Source organism: Ursus americanus, chromosome 11 (genome assembly GCF_024610735.1).
Source record: "Ursus americanus isolate L20-20 chromosome 11, mUrsAme1.1.p, whole genome shotgun sequence".
NCBI lineage: Eukaryota > Metazoa > Chordata > Mammalia > Carnivora > Ursidae > Ursus > Ursus americanus.
Window position 1 is genome coordinate 62,054,052 of NC_142137.1, and position 13,933 is coordinate 62,067,984.

Below are 13,933 nucleotides of genomic sequence, written 5' to 3' on the forward strand. Positions count from 1 at the left end.
TTAATCTACCAAGGCTCCAGTTTTTATCACTGGTGGAACGGAAATAATATTAAAACAGACTTCAAATAATTAAGATTAAATAAGATAATGTAAATAAAGGCAGCCTAGTAGTGTGCCTGCAACACAATAGTTACACAATGGCACATTTCAGGAACAGAAGGAAATGACTAATAAAACTTTACCTGGTCCTTTTTTACCTTATATCCCAGATGCAAAATATATTTTATCACAGAATATTCCAAATATTCTAACAGTTTGTGATGTGATTATGGTAGCAATTAGGAAAGTGCAAGAGAAAGAAAATTCAACTAAACCACTTCATCAGTTGAGCAACTGTTTACATTGCTCACTTTCATCTCCTTATTTCTTCTAGAAGCGTTTTTATCTTCCATAGAAGATATGTGCCGAGTACTCTCTAAGTTTTTTAGATAGATATTAACTTGTTTCATACCCGAAGCAATCCTGTCTACAAGGTAGGTAGTATTATTAAACCAGTGTCACATCAGAGGACACCAAGGCAATAGCTGTGAAGTAACTTGCCCAAGGTTATGTAGCCAACACATGTCAGAGCTCAGACTGGAATCCAGGTATTCTAGCTCCAGAGTCTGGGCTTTTACCCATTGTCCAATGCTACCTAACCCCATGTAACTCATTCTCTTTAGACTTAGTGACAATGAAAAAAACACATCACATACAGGCAGGCGAATCAGTTTCTTATGGTATCTTTCCACGCGCCCAAAGACCTCCTGACAGTAACGCCGGAGTTCATCCAGCTCTTCCTCGATGACTGCGGCATCCAAGGGCTCACTCTTTTCTATAAGCTGTTCTCCTTGGGCAATTATCTGCTCAATCTTATTGTGGTTCAGTGAAATTTCCTGCTGGAAGGCCTAGGGAACACAAATCTCATGTAATTTTTTTATTGTTCACAGTGACATGAAATAATTATAAGATATATATTTAGAAAAACCATGCAGGGGATATTGAATGTACCATATACAGTGACAAGCCAAGAAGCTATTACTTTCTAAAGTCACACATAAAAATTTTAAATCAGAACAGGAGTCAGAAATGGAATCGTCGGAATTCCATGACCAGAAAGGCGCCTTTGGCTAATGAAATTTACTGCCACAGACAGTGTGGGTAGAGAATCACAGGAAAAAACATTTAAACCCATCATAAAGTTGATAGCACTGGTTATCCCTAATGAAAAGCAATGGTAAGCAATATAGTGCCACTGAAATAAATTTAACATTTTAGAGAGTTAATTAAATATTTTAATTTTAGATTTTCTGATCATATGTCAAACATGACTAAGAGAAACCATCCAAATGATAATATCACAAATTCTTCTCAGATGATTTTTATTGGTTCAGGACATAATCAGGAAAGATTATAATTACTTGAAAAACAAGGAATTCTGGAGGACTATTTAGACTCATTCTATAAAGTTGAAAAGAGTTAAGCTAGTGGGGACAGATTTCAGGGATAAATTTTAATTCAATACAAGAATAAACTCTGGAATAGTTGAAATTATCCACTAATAAAAAGGCTGCTGGAGAGAAGGGATCACAGTATTGAGTTCTGCGACCTTGCCAGAGTCTAAAAAGAAAAGATTCAACTATCTCTTGGTAGAAATCTCCTGTTGAAGGTTTTAAATACTGGTTTATCTGTGAAACGACTCAGAAGAGTCAGTGGGGAAGGGGTCGGGCATACTATCAGGGCTCGCTATTTTACGATTTTTCCATCCTGAGAATCTACAAGTATCTGTGATTTTTTTCATCCTGAGAATTTATCCTTGCATAATACTCAAATTGTTAAAACACTCTTTCTTTTAGGGACTCCTTATATCTAATGTGTATCACTCCTATTTAAATTTTTAATCAGCCACTGTGTTTGAACTGTACGGTGAAACATACCAAATAGGCTTAAAAATTAACTTGGCATCTAAGGACGTGGAATATGTGGACTGAAAACCCAACATGAGAAAGTTGGAACACGGAAGTCAAAGAAACTATGTGAAGGTGCTAGAAACAAAGCAGGAAAAAAAAAAAAACAGCCAAAAAACAAGATTCCTAATACCCTGGCAATGAAGTTAACAATTAAAAGTATATAGGCTAATGGTAGTTATCGCTGGGTAATGTTCTTTCTTTCATTTTTAATACATTTTGTATTTTCTGAATTTTTTTTCAATCAAGAAGTAATTTTTTTTCCCAAAAGAGTTCTTTACTATGTTCTTTGCCAAAGGATCTACAAATCCCTTCCTCTGCGTATCTTCTTTGCGCTTTGAAAAATCACGACTCTCTTACCTTGAGTTGCTTTATTTTAGCTTGAACATCACACTCAGAAAAATGCTCAATGTTAGTGAGCTGGAGGTCCATCTCTGTCAGCCACACCAGAATGCTGTCCCGCGCGGTCTCAAACTCCTCACGCTGGCCGATGAAGTGCTGGGTGTGAAAGGAAAATGACAGAAAACTAAAGTCCACATTGCGCATATGGAGATGATACCGCCCATTCCAACATTCTTCTGGAAAGTCATTTGTTCAACAAACCATAAGAACTCTGTAATCCTTTAGCATATAAATTACCATACAAACCACTCTTGCCATCCCAATCTTACAAAACCACTGAGATTATGTCTTAATATGTTCTAATGGCCCAATCCTGTCCTCTGGGTCTCTAAGCGACAGAGGAGGCGTAATAAAGACCTTGAGTCTGCGCAAGATGGAGGTGACACGCTTTTGTAGGTTGTCCCATCTCTGGTTGCCTTCGTGAACCATCTGCTTTAGGCTACAGGCAGAATCGGTGCGGTTCTCTCTGGCCAGGCGACGGTACTGCTTGTTGATCAGTTCCAGCTGCGTCAGACTCTCGTGAACCTGTCGCTGGAAAGCCTGAGACCACAGAGAAGCACGTCAGTGAAGGGATCAGTGAAGGGCTCTCAGCAAAGGCACCTGGCCTCATCCTGTAGTGACAGGGAAAGGGCAAGTTCTAACAAGGGTTTATTTCCCCTTATTAAAGCAAAGTAATGGGATCAGTGTGGCTTAAGGACAGGGTGTAGATAAAAAAAATGTGCAAGAAATTAGTAAACAGGAGTAACTATGTATGTATACCTACAAACACATATACACGTATAATATACACATGTTCCTATATTATAGTTTTTTAAATACTGAGCAGTCCGAAAAATATTTTCCCATGAAACAAATTGATGACACAAATACTTATGTGTGCTGAAATGTGAGTCTGAAGGGTTTAAAAATTTCTGATGTCATTACTGAAAAAAGATATCTCCAAAAGAATTCTCTCTTTGTCTAAGATGTAATCTCCTAATAATCCAGAAACTTCTTAAATTCTAATGTCCATTAAAATAATTAAACCCACTTTTTTGCAGGTGTCTAAATGCAAGGTATTACTAACTTCTAAGAAAAGCAGTTCAGCAAAACACAAGTAACCTTAAACAGAGGAAAGTTTGGAACACGCTCTGTTTCTTTTTTGTCGTTCCCATTAATTACTCAATTTTTATAAAACATTTTAGAGCTGATGCACCAGCTGACATGGTAGTGTCTATTTATTTATTTTTTTCTTTTGCAATCATTTATTTCTACCATGTTCTATCAATCATTCTTCATTCCTGGCCCAGTTCACATATCTTGGGCAAATTTCGTAACTATACTGTCACTTTTAATGATGAAAAGTTAGCTTTTAAATGATTAAAACATAGTATAATCCACTTGTGTCTATTTATTTTTAAGGTTACCCTATGAACACTTTTGAGTTTCTGAAGTAAAATACTCTTTCTTCTTTCTCTCTGCAATATAGCGTAGTCCTACCATTAAGAATCATTTGGCCAAAATAAAATGAAGCTTTTTTTTTCAAACTCATGTATATGATCTATGACTGACGTTTATCCTGATATTGGACAGAAAACTGTACAATCAGGTGGTCTGTACTCATCTAAATCACAAAATTCCGCTTCCTTGGTTCATTACACCATTTACTTCCTACCACATCTGTGCCTCTGATCTGGCTTTCCTTCTGAGAGTTGCTTTAAGAGACTTTGTCTGAGTAAGTCTAATCTCCTATTCCATAAAACAATTTAAATTACTTCCCCAGAAAAGGAAGCAGTAAGAAAAGCTCAGTTTTTGCCATTACCAGGAGTCATAGAAAATGTTTTTCCACTGGAGTGATGGTAGGTAGGCACCACAGGGGGGGTACCCAGATCCATCCCAAATTTTCATGCATTGGAACAGGAAAAGGCTGTACTTGAACATCATTTTTTAAAAATTTACTTGTCTCTTAAGAAAGAACATTAAAAAATAAATGATAAAATCATTTATTATAGAAGCTAACCATACGGCTAACTTTTGCCATAAAATCTGAGAGTCTAAAATAGCATCAGAAAGGACCGTACATAAGCTGCTTTGTAGTATAAGCCAATTACAGAAGGTTGTAACCTTTCTGAAGCAGAGCCTAGTGAGATGGGAGGACACGGATACCTCACCGGCACCGGCTCACACCGGGAGGACCTGAACTCTACCGTATAGCTCACTGTGGCTTCTCACTAGAAACTTTCTATGGGAAAACATTTTAGATATGAAATTATTTTCCTGGAACTTGGTGGTATAGTTATGCATAAACCCATATTCAGACATCGGAATAACTCTTATTTACATGTATTTGAGCATTTTTATAGATTCCTATAGCTGCTCGTCTAGGACTCTTTGATTTTAAATCCCACAAGCACAAAAACCAAACCTCATATTTACTCTAACGAGCCTCAGGAAATGCCAGGTAAACTGACATTACAAGGTAAAAATAAATTCAGCTGGATTTGGTTGGAGTTTTAGTCTTATTTGTAAGCATCTCAGGGATCTTGGGGCAGAATTAGCAACCAAGAATGACTTGTAAAATCAGGACTTCGGTGTCGATATCTACAGGTGCATACTAGCCTGTCAGTGGGAACTGATGGAAAAAGAAACTTCAAATTACAACACGGTGAACTTTAGGCTGTGTCAGGTCCTCCGTGAAAATGAGCAGCAGCTGTTGGGTTGTATCATCTCAAGGGGATAGAGTGGACTCAAGATCGCACAAGCAGGCAAGACACTGGAGTCCGTTACTGAAGAGTTCCTTCATGAATGTGGTTATGTTGCTGCTATTTTTGTCTCTGTAACTGAAAAGTCCTGGGGACTCAAGGATGGCATCGCTCTTCATTTGTAATTAGAAGTGGCTTATGATTAAATTGTTTTATTTAATTCTGGAGCCAACTCTGCTTTATGATTTAAAAAAATATATATACCTATTCTCTAATTAGATAAAATAAAAATCAAGAAAATATATTTGGAAGAGAGATTTTGATAGTATGCAACATCATATTTTCATCTTAGATGACTAATAGTAAAGGATTATGAAATGAAAAAAATGCCAAGATCTTATTCTGGGAATTGTGCTTTATGCTTTGTAATAGGATTCTTGCCAATATGACTTTATTTGTAATTCTTGAGAATCTTAACATAAAAACCTTTCTTCCCCCCTTTCTTTGCCTACCTGTGAGGTAGTACTAAAGATGACCGCAAAGTCCCACCCAACTGTTTCAACAGACACTGTGCAGGTGAACAGTCACTTTATGTCTCGAGACACCAACTACTAACTGGCCATGCTCATAGCAAAATAAGGATCAAATATTTGGGATTATAAATCACCTCAAATTTCTTTAATTCTTCCTTGGCAACTGTATAGAGCACCCCGGAAGAGCTGGGGAAGGCAGCCGTCCTTTCCGAAATCTTGAGCCAATCTTCAAAACGAGAATAATCATCCAGAAATTTCTGCCACAATCGCCATGTCTCTTCAATTCTGAGATAGAAAATGAAAAACAAAACAAAACAAAACAAAACACAGGATCTGATTGTTTGAGACTGTTTATACTCCAGAACCCTGATGCCTGCAGCGGGAGTAAGAGTGCCCAACAAGCAACTGGTGCCAAACAATCTCTGTGCCGTCAGCCAAATGTGAGCAGAGTGAGAAGAGACAACTGTCTGAGCTCAAATGAAACAGCTGTGAGTTTGGGGGTTTTTTGTTTGTTTGCTTTTGTTTTTTTAAACACACATCCTGCAGTTCTGGATTTGAAATTAGTCACATCGTGTATTACAAGCGCATAAAGTGAATTGTTTGTATATGTGCGAGGGAGCTCAGAACTGCAAAGCCAGATTTAAGGGGCACAGTCATGCCATGGTTCCACTGAAATAAAACGAAGGTCTCAAAATGCATGGAAGTCCAACATCAAATTCACCCTCATCAAAACTAACCTATCACTGCAAGGCAAATATTAATCTATCAAGAATTGTCCAAACAGTACAAAAGATTATATGCTATAAATCGTTATGATTATTTTCTAACCCATCACTATTGTTTATGCCTTGAATTTCAAAGGGTTTTTCTTTTGTTTTTTTTTTAAGATTTATTTATTTATTTATTCGACAGAGAGAGACAGCCAGTGAGAGAGGGAACACAAGCAGGGGGAGTGGGAGAGGAAGAAGCAGGCTCATAGAGGAAGAGCCTGATGTGGGGCTCGATCCCATAATGCCGAGATCACGCCCTGAGCCGAAGGCAGACGCTTAACCGCTGTGCCACCCAGGCGCCCCGCAAAGGGTTTTTCTAAACAAGGATAAGGTCTTTGTTTTATTATTTCATTTTTGTTAAAATAATATTACTTTTCACTTCACCAATTCCATAACAATATACTTATTCAGCAAGGGCATATTTTTATTTTTCTGAATTACATTTAAACTGTTAGGTCAGGCATAATTGTTTTATACATTACAGTATATTATATCTGCATACAGTATATTTTTATATAGTAGCACCCCCATCTGTGAGAGACCCATTCCAAGACTCCCAACATATGCCTGAAACTGTGGATAGTACTGAACCCCTATATATAGTATGTTTTACCCTAGACATACGTATGTTAAAGTTTAATTTATAAATTAGGCACAGTAAGAGATTAACAACAATAACCAATAATAAAACAGAATAACTATAATAGTATACTGTAATAAAACTTATGTGAATGTGGTCTCTGTCAAAATATCTTACTGTACTGCATTCACCCTTCTTTTAAATTTTTTAAATTTTTAAATTTTTTTAAAGATTTTATTTATTTGGGAGAGAGTGAGCAAGAGAGAGAGCACAAGGTGGAGGAGAGTGGCAGGGGGAGAGGGAGAAACAGACTCGCCACTGAGCAGGGAGCCCGACGACAGAACATGGGGCTCCATCCCAGGACCCTGCGATCATGACCTGAGCCCAGGCAGATGCTTCATCGACTGAGCCGCCCAGGCGCCCCCGCATTCACCCTTCTTGTGATGATGTGAGATGATAAAATGCCTGTGTGACGGATGATATCACATGAATGATGCGGACGTTGTGACTAGTGTTGGGCTACTATGCACCTTCCGACTCTACGTCAGAAGGAGGATCTTCTGCTTCCAGATCCTGCTTGACCGTGGATAACAGACACCACGGAAAGAGAAACCATGGATAAGGTGGGGCGGGGGAGAACTACTATATGGCCTTTACGCCTACTTATTTTCCCAACTAATTGTAGATGACGGCAAGTTTGAGACACCAGTGTTCCTCTTAGACGCTGCAACCAAAAGGAAAGAGTAAACAGTGGATAATCTGGGCAGGTTTTTTTTTTTTTTTTTTTTTTCTCTTTTGGATCGTTCCTCTTTCCCAGCTCTTTGAACCTCCCCGCTTACTTGAGCCTTCTTTCCATGGACATGGCGCAGATATTTCTCCACCGCCGGTCCAGGTTTCGCGTCGCCTGCTGGATGGAATCGCACTCGGCATCTGTGGCACAGGCATCGCAGTCATGCAGCAGGACCTCACACAGGTTGAGGACGGAGGCCACACCCGTGCTGTGTTTCTCAATGTCTCTCTGAAGCTCCTGTGGGGAATGAGACATGCTTTAATCCAGTACTTGGATGCGGATGAGAGAAACTGCACCAGGATTCGCTGACTAATAAATGGTGAGGCAAACCCTTGACAAGTGTCTCCTTTCCTTGAATGCGTGAGGTTTCTTCAATGTCGTTTATGAAATGTGGCAAGCTCCAAAATGGCAGAAAATGAAACTAGAGATATTTTGGCTATGTGAGCAATGCCAAAATATAAATGGAACAAATGAAATAGACTACATTCGTTACATTGAGAGTAAAAATAGCTTTTGTACTGGTGGAACAATAAACCTTGCCCCAGACTCTACTTTAGAGCTGTATCCTTCCATTTCAATCCATTGATCAGTCTGTCAATGAATTCATGTGCTCATGTTAAAAGCTGGCACTTAAGAACTGGGATTTCATCTCCAAAGTTCTGTAAACTGTTTAAACAGTTAATTCCACCATCATTAAAAAGTACCAGGGTTTAAAAGACCTAGGTTCTCTATCATATATGACACCATAACATCAACAGCTTCCTCAGTGAGCAATTTTAAAGGTAGGATGGAAATAGATGATGATGATAAATAAGGCCCTGAATTTCCCCAGTATCCCACCATGTCGAGTCTTCATATTAACTGCATAAAATAGAAATGCAAAATGTACATTATTTTTTTCTATTGGGCTTTTAACTCAATTTGTTCAAGGTATCTCATTATTAAAGGTGAGGCTACTGGTGTTTATCTTGCCCTATTCATCAAGGTCCTTAATGTATTTTCCTTGTCTTTAAAACAATTCTTGGATGTGACTAGCTTTTCTCTTGTTCTAAAGATAATTCCTCAACTGATTCAAATAGCTGGAACTTACATTTTTGTGTGTGTATTCTTCCTCCTATTTTTTCTCTTTAACACCATGTTTCAATGTCTTCCATGCAAACATTAGCTTATTGCCAAACGCAATAACAGTGCCTTTGATTAACATTCAGAGATTTTATGAACTAGACAGAAGAAGATAGATTCTATCAAAAATATTTCTATTTCACTAAACAGTCCTTTCAGACCTCTTGTGTAAACTCTTTCAATTATGTGGACGTTATCACAAGAACTTCTGGTCTAAAAAATATAAAACTGAACTCAATATTTCCTCAAAGCTGAAGACAGAGACATCTGTGAATGAGATCGCTAAGTAAATTCTAAGTCTTACGGTGCCTTCTGTACAAGGATATACATTTGTAAGTAGTCTTGGGTACGTGAACACAATCAAGGCATTTTAAAAAGTTACAGGATTTTGATTTAATTTTCCCCTAGTACGCAACAGGTTTGCTTCCAGTTTTATTGAGATATAACTGACGTATAACAACACCGTGTAAGTTTAAGATGCGCAATGTGATGATTCGATGTATGTATATATTGTGAAATGATTACCACAATCAGTTTAACATCTGTCACCTCACATAGTTACAATATGTATGTGTATGTGTGTGTTGAGAACTTTTAAGATCTATTCTACAGCAAAATTTCAAATATGCAACACAGTATCATTAACTACAGTCACCATGCTGAACGTTACATTTCTAGAACATTACATTTCTGTAACTGGAAGTTTGTACCCTTTGACCACCTTCACCCATTTCCCTCACCATCACCCCATCTCTGGCAACCACTCATCTACTCTCTGTTTCAATGAGTTCAGTTTTTTTTAGAGTCCACATATAAGTGAGATCATACAACATTGGTAGATCTGACTTATTTCACTTAGCACAATGACTTTAAAGTTCATCCATGTTGTTGGAAATGGCAGTATTTCGTTACTTAAGGCTGAATAATATTCCATTGTGTATATATACCACATTTTCTTTATCCATTTATCTGTTGATGGGTACTTAGGTTGTTTCCATGTATTCACTGTTATGAATAATGCTTCAATGAACATGGAGGGTGGAGATATCTCTTCAAGATAGTGATTTCATTTCTTTCTGAAACCTAACCAGAAGTGGAATTCCTAGATCATATGGTAGTTCTATTTTTAATTTTTTGAGAAACATCCTTAATGTTTTCCATAGTGATGATACCAATTTACATTCTCACCAATAGTGCACGAGGGTTCTGCTTTCTCTACACTTTTGCCAGTACTTGTTATCTTTTGTCTTTTTGATAATAGCCATTCTAACAGGTGTGAGGACATATCTTATTGCGGTTTTGATTTGCATTTCCGTAATGATTAGTAATGTTGAGCATCTTTTCATGTACTTCATGGCAATTTTAATATCTCCTTTGGAAAAATGTCTACTCAGGACTCTTGCCCATTTTTTTTAATTCTTTTTTTTTTTAAGATTTTATTTATTTATTTGACAGAGAGAGAGACAGCCAGCGAGAGAGGGAACACAAGCAGAGGAGTGGGAGAGGAAGAAGCAGGCTCCCAGAGGAGCAGGGAGCCTGATGCAGGGCTCAATCCCAAGACCCTGGGATCACGCTTAATGACTGAGCCACCCAGGCACCCCTCTTGCCCATTTTTTAAATTGGATTATTTGGGGTTTTTTGCTATTGAGTTGCTATTGAGTTACTTATATATTTTGGATATTAACCCTATCAGATATGTGGTTTGCAGATATTTTCTCCCATTCCAGAGGTTGCCTTTTCATTTGGTTTATCATTACTTTTTCTTTGCAGAAGGTTTTTAGTTTCATTTAGTGCAACTTGTTTATTTTTGGTTTAGGTGGTTGTACTTTTGGTGTTGTATCTAAAAAATCATCGCCAAGATCAATGTCAATAAGCTTTATCCCTACGTTTTCTTCTAGGAGGTTTATGGTTTCAGGTCTTATATTTACGTCTTTAATACATTATTTTGAGTTAATTTTTGTAAGTGGTGTAAAATAGGGGTCCAATTTCACTCTTTGGCATGTGAATGTCCAGTTTTTCCAACACTGATTTTTGAAGAGACCATCCTCTCCCCAGTGGGTATTCTTGGCTACCCTGTCAAGCATTAGCTGACCATACATGCATGGATGTTATTCCTGAGCTCTCATTCTGTTCCATTGGTCTACGTGTCTGTTTTTATACCAGTATCATACAGTTTTGATTACTATAGCTTTGTATCATAGTTTGAAATCAAGAAGTGTGATACCTCCAGCTTTATTCTTTCTCAGGATTGCTTCAGCTCTTTGGGGTCTTTTGTAGTTCCATACAAATTTTAGAACTGTTTTTTCTGTATCTGTAAAAAGTGCCACTGGAATCTTGATAGGGATTGTACTGAATCTATGGATAGATTTGGTTGTATGCTCATTTTAACAATATTAATTCTTCCAATCTATTAATGTGGGCTATCATTCCATTTATTTGTGTCTTCTTCAATGTCTTTCATCTGAGTCTTATAGTTTTTCAGTGTAAAGATCTTTCAGCTCCTTGGTTAAATTCATTCCTAAGTATTTTGTTGTTCTTGATGTTATTGTAAAGGAATTGTTTTCTTTTTTCCAGATAATTCATTGTTAGTGTATAGAAATGCAACTGGTTTTTGTACGTTAAATTTTTATCCTGCAACTTTACTGAATTTATTAGTTCTAACAGTTTTTTGGTGGAATCTTTAGGATTTTCTGTATGTAAGATTATGTCATCTACAAAGAATTTTATATCATCCTTTCTGATTTAGATGCCTTTTATTTTCTTCTTGCCTGATTACTCTAGCTAGGGTTTTGAATATTATGCTGAACAGGCATAGTGAGAGTGGGCATCCCTGTCTTGTTTTAAATCTTAGAGAAGAAGTTTTCAGCCTTTCACCATTAAGTATGATATCGTATAGCTTTTATTATGTTGAGGTACATTTCTTTTATATACCCCCTGGATTGAGAGTTTTTATCATTTGAATTTTGCGAAATGTTTTTTCTGTATCTATTGAGATGATATTTTTTTTTTTTTAAAGATTTTATTTATTTGGCAGAGACAGAGACAGCCAGCGAGAGAGGGAACACAAGCAGGGGGAGTGGGAGAGGAAGAAGCAGGCTCATAGCAGAGGAGCCTGACGTGGGACTCGATCCCAGATCGCCGGGATCACGCCCTGAGCCGAAGGCAGACGCTTAACCGCTGTGCCACCCAGGCGCCCCTGAGATGATATTTTTATATTTCATTCTAGTAATGTAATGTATCATATTTATTTTTATATGGATATGTTGAACCATTCTTGCATCCCAGGGATGAATCCAACTAAATCCTGGTGTATGATCCTTTTAATGTGCTGTTGAATTTGGTTTGCTAGTACTCTATTGAGAACTTTTGCATCTATATTGATCATGAGTATTGGCCTATGGTTTTCTCCTCTTGTGGTGTCCTTATCTGGCTTTTGTACTTCTCGCCTTATAAAAGGAGTTTGAGAGTGTTTCCTTCTCCTCAATTTTTTGGAAGAGTGAGAAGAATTGGCTTTAAATGTTTGGTAGATTTTACCTGTGAAACCATCTGATCCTGTTGGGAGGGTTTCTTTGATGGGAGGATTATAATTACTGATTCAGCCTCCTTACTCATTATTGGTCTGTTCTTATTTTCTATTTCTTCATAATTCAGTCTTGGTAGGTTGCATATTTCTAGACGTTTATCCATTTCTTCATAGTATGCTATTATGATCCTTTGTATTTCTTGTAATGTCTCCACTTTCATTTATGATTTTTATTTATTTGGGTTCTCCTTCTTTGTTTTTTTAAAAGATTCATTTATTTTAGAGAGAGAGAGAGCACACAACTGGGAGGGGCAGAGGAACAGGGACTCTGTGCTGAGCACAGAGCATGACACAGGGCTTGATCTCATAAACCTGAGATCATGACCTGAGTCAAAATCAAGAGTCAGATGCTTAACTGACTAAGCCACCCATGTGCCCTTCTTTGTTTTTCTTGGTTAGCCTAGCTAAAGGTTTGTCAATTTTGTTTATCATTACAAAGAACCAGCTCAGTGTTGTTAACCTTTTATGTTGTTTTCCTATTCTCTATTTCATTTATTTCTGCTCTAATCTTTACTATTTCTTTCCTTCTGTCAATTTGGGGTTTAGTTTGTTCTTCTTTCTAGTTCCTTGAGGTGGAAAGTTATGTTGTTTATTTGAGATTCTTTTTCTTCATGTATGCATTCATCACTCTAAGTTTCCCTCTTAGAACTTCTTTTGCTGTACTCCTTAAGTTTTGATATGCTGTTTCTTTTTTTGTTTGTCTCAAGATATTTTTTAATTTTCCTTTTGTTTTCTTCTTTGCTCAGGAGTATGTTGTTCAATTTCCATGTATTTGTGAATTTTCTAGCTTTCTTCCTGTTATTGATTTCTAGTTTCATATCATTGTGATTGGAAAAGATCCTTGATATAATTTATATTTTCTTGAATTTGTTGAGCCTTGTTTGGCTCATATAATATAATCATAACATAATGGTTTATAACATATAATCTATTCTGGAAAATGCTCCATGATCTGAGGTAGGGGGTGGGGTGCCACCGACTGGGCTCTGCAATCAGCTTTGTTGGGTGAGGTCACTGTCACTGGCTGGACTCTGTGATTGGGTGGAGCTACAGGCTGAGCTCTGCAACCACTTCTGGTTAGGTGGGATAGCAGGCTGTGATCTTAGACCAGACAGTGCTACTGGCTGCACTCTGGGTTTAGGTAGAGCCATAGGAAGAGCTTTGCAGTTGGACTGGGTCTCATGCTGGCTCTTTGATTATGCAGGGCTGCAGGTTGTGCCCTGGAATTGGGTGAGGTGATACTCTGGACTTTGCCATCCCGTGGGCCATTGGCTGTGCTACCCTATTGGGCAAGGTCATTGGCTGGGCTCTCTGATAAGGAGGGGCCTCGAACTGTATCCCAAAGGGTGTGGAGCTAGAGACTATGCTCTGTGGTTGAGCTGGATCACTGTCCAGGCTTTCTTGTCATGTGCAGTCACAGGCTATGCTTGGTGATTGGTTGGGGTCACTGTCTGAATAAGGTTGCAGGCTGTGTTCAGCAATCAGACAAGGCCATGGGCTGAGTGGGTTTGTTTTCTGGGCTCTGT

At 37.9% G+C, this 13,933-nt stretch overlaps 1 protein-coding gene across 13 annotated transcripts in view; it reads right to left on the reverse strand.

Annotated features, from left to right (window-relative positions):
- SYNE1 (spectrin repeat containing nuclear envelope protein 1) overlaps positions 1–13,933 on the reverse strand; it is a 443,290-nt gene that overhangs the window by 24,277 nt on the left and 405,080 nt on the right. For all 13 annotated transcript variants that reach the window (XM_045805371.2, XM_045805374.2, XM_045805377.2 and 10 more), the window contains 5 exons: positions 7,752–7,939; positions 5,697–5,847; positions 2,706–2,888; positions 2,307–2,444; positions 696–887 (listed from right to left, as the gene is read on the reverse strand). In XM_045805371.2, the coding sequence (XP_045661327.2) occupies positions 696–887; positions 2,307–2,444; positions 2,706–2,888; positions 5,697–5,847; positions 7,752–7,939 (852 nt within the window). The remainder of the gene's footprint in view (positions 1–695; positions 888–2,306; positions 2,445–2,705; positions 2,889–5,696; positions 5,848–7,751; positions 7,940–13,933) is intronic.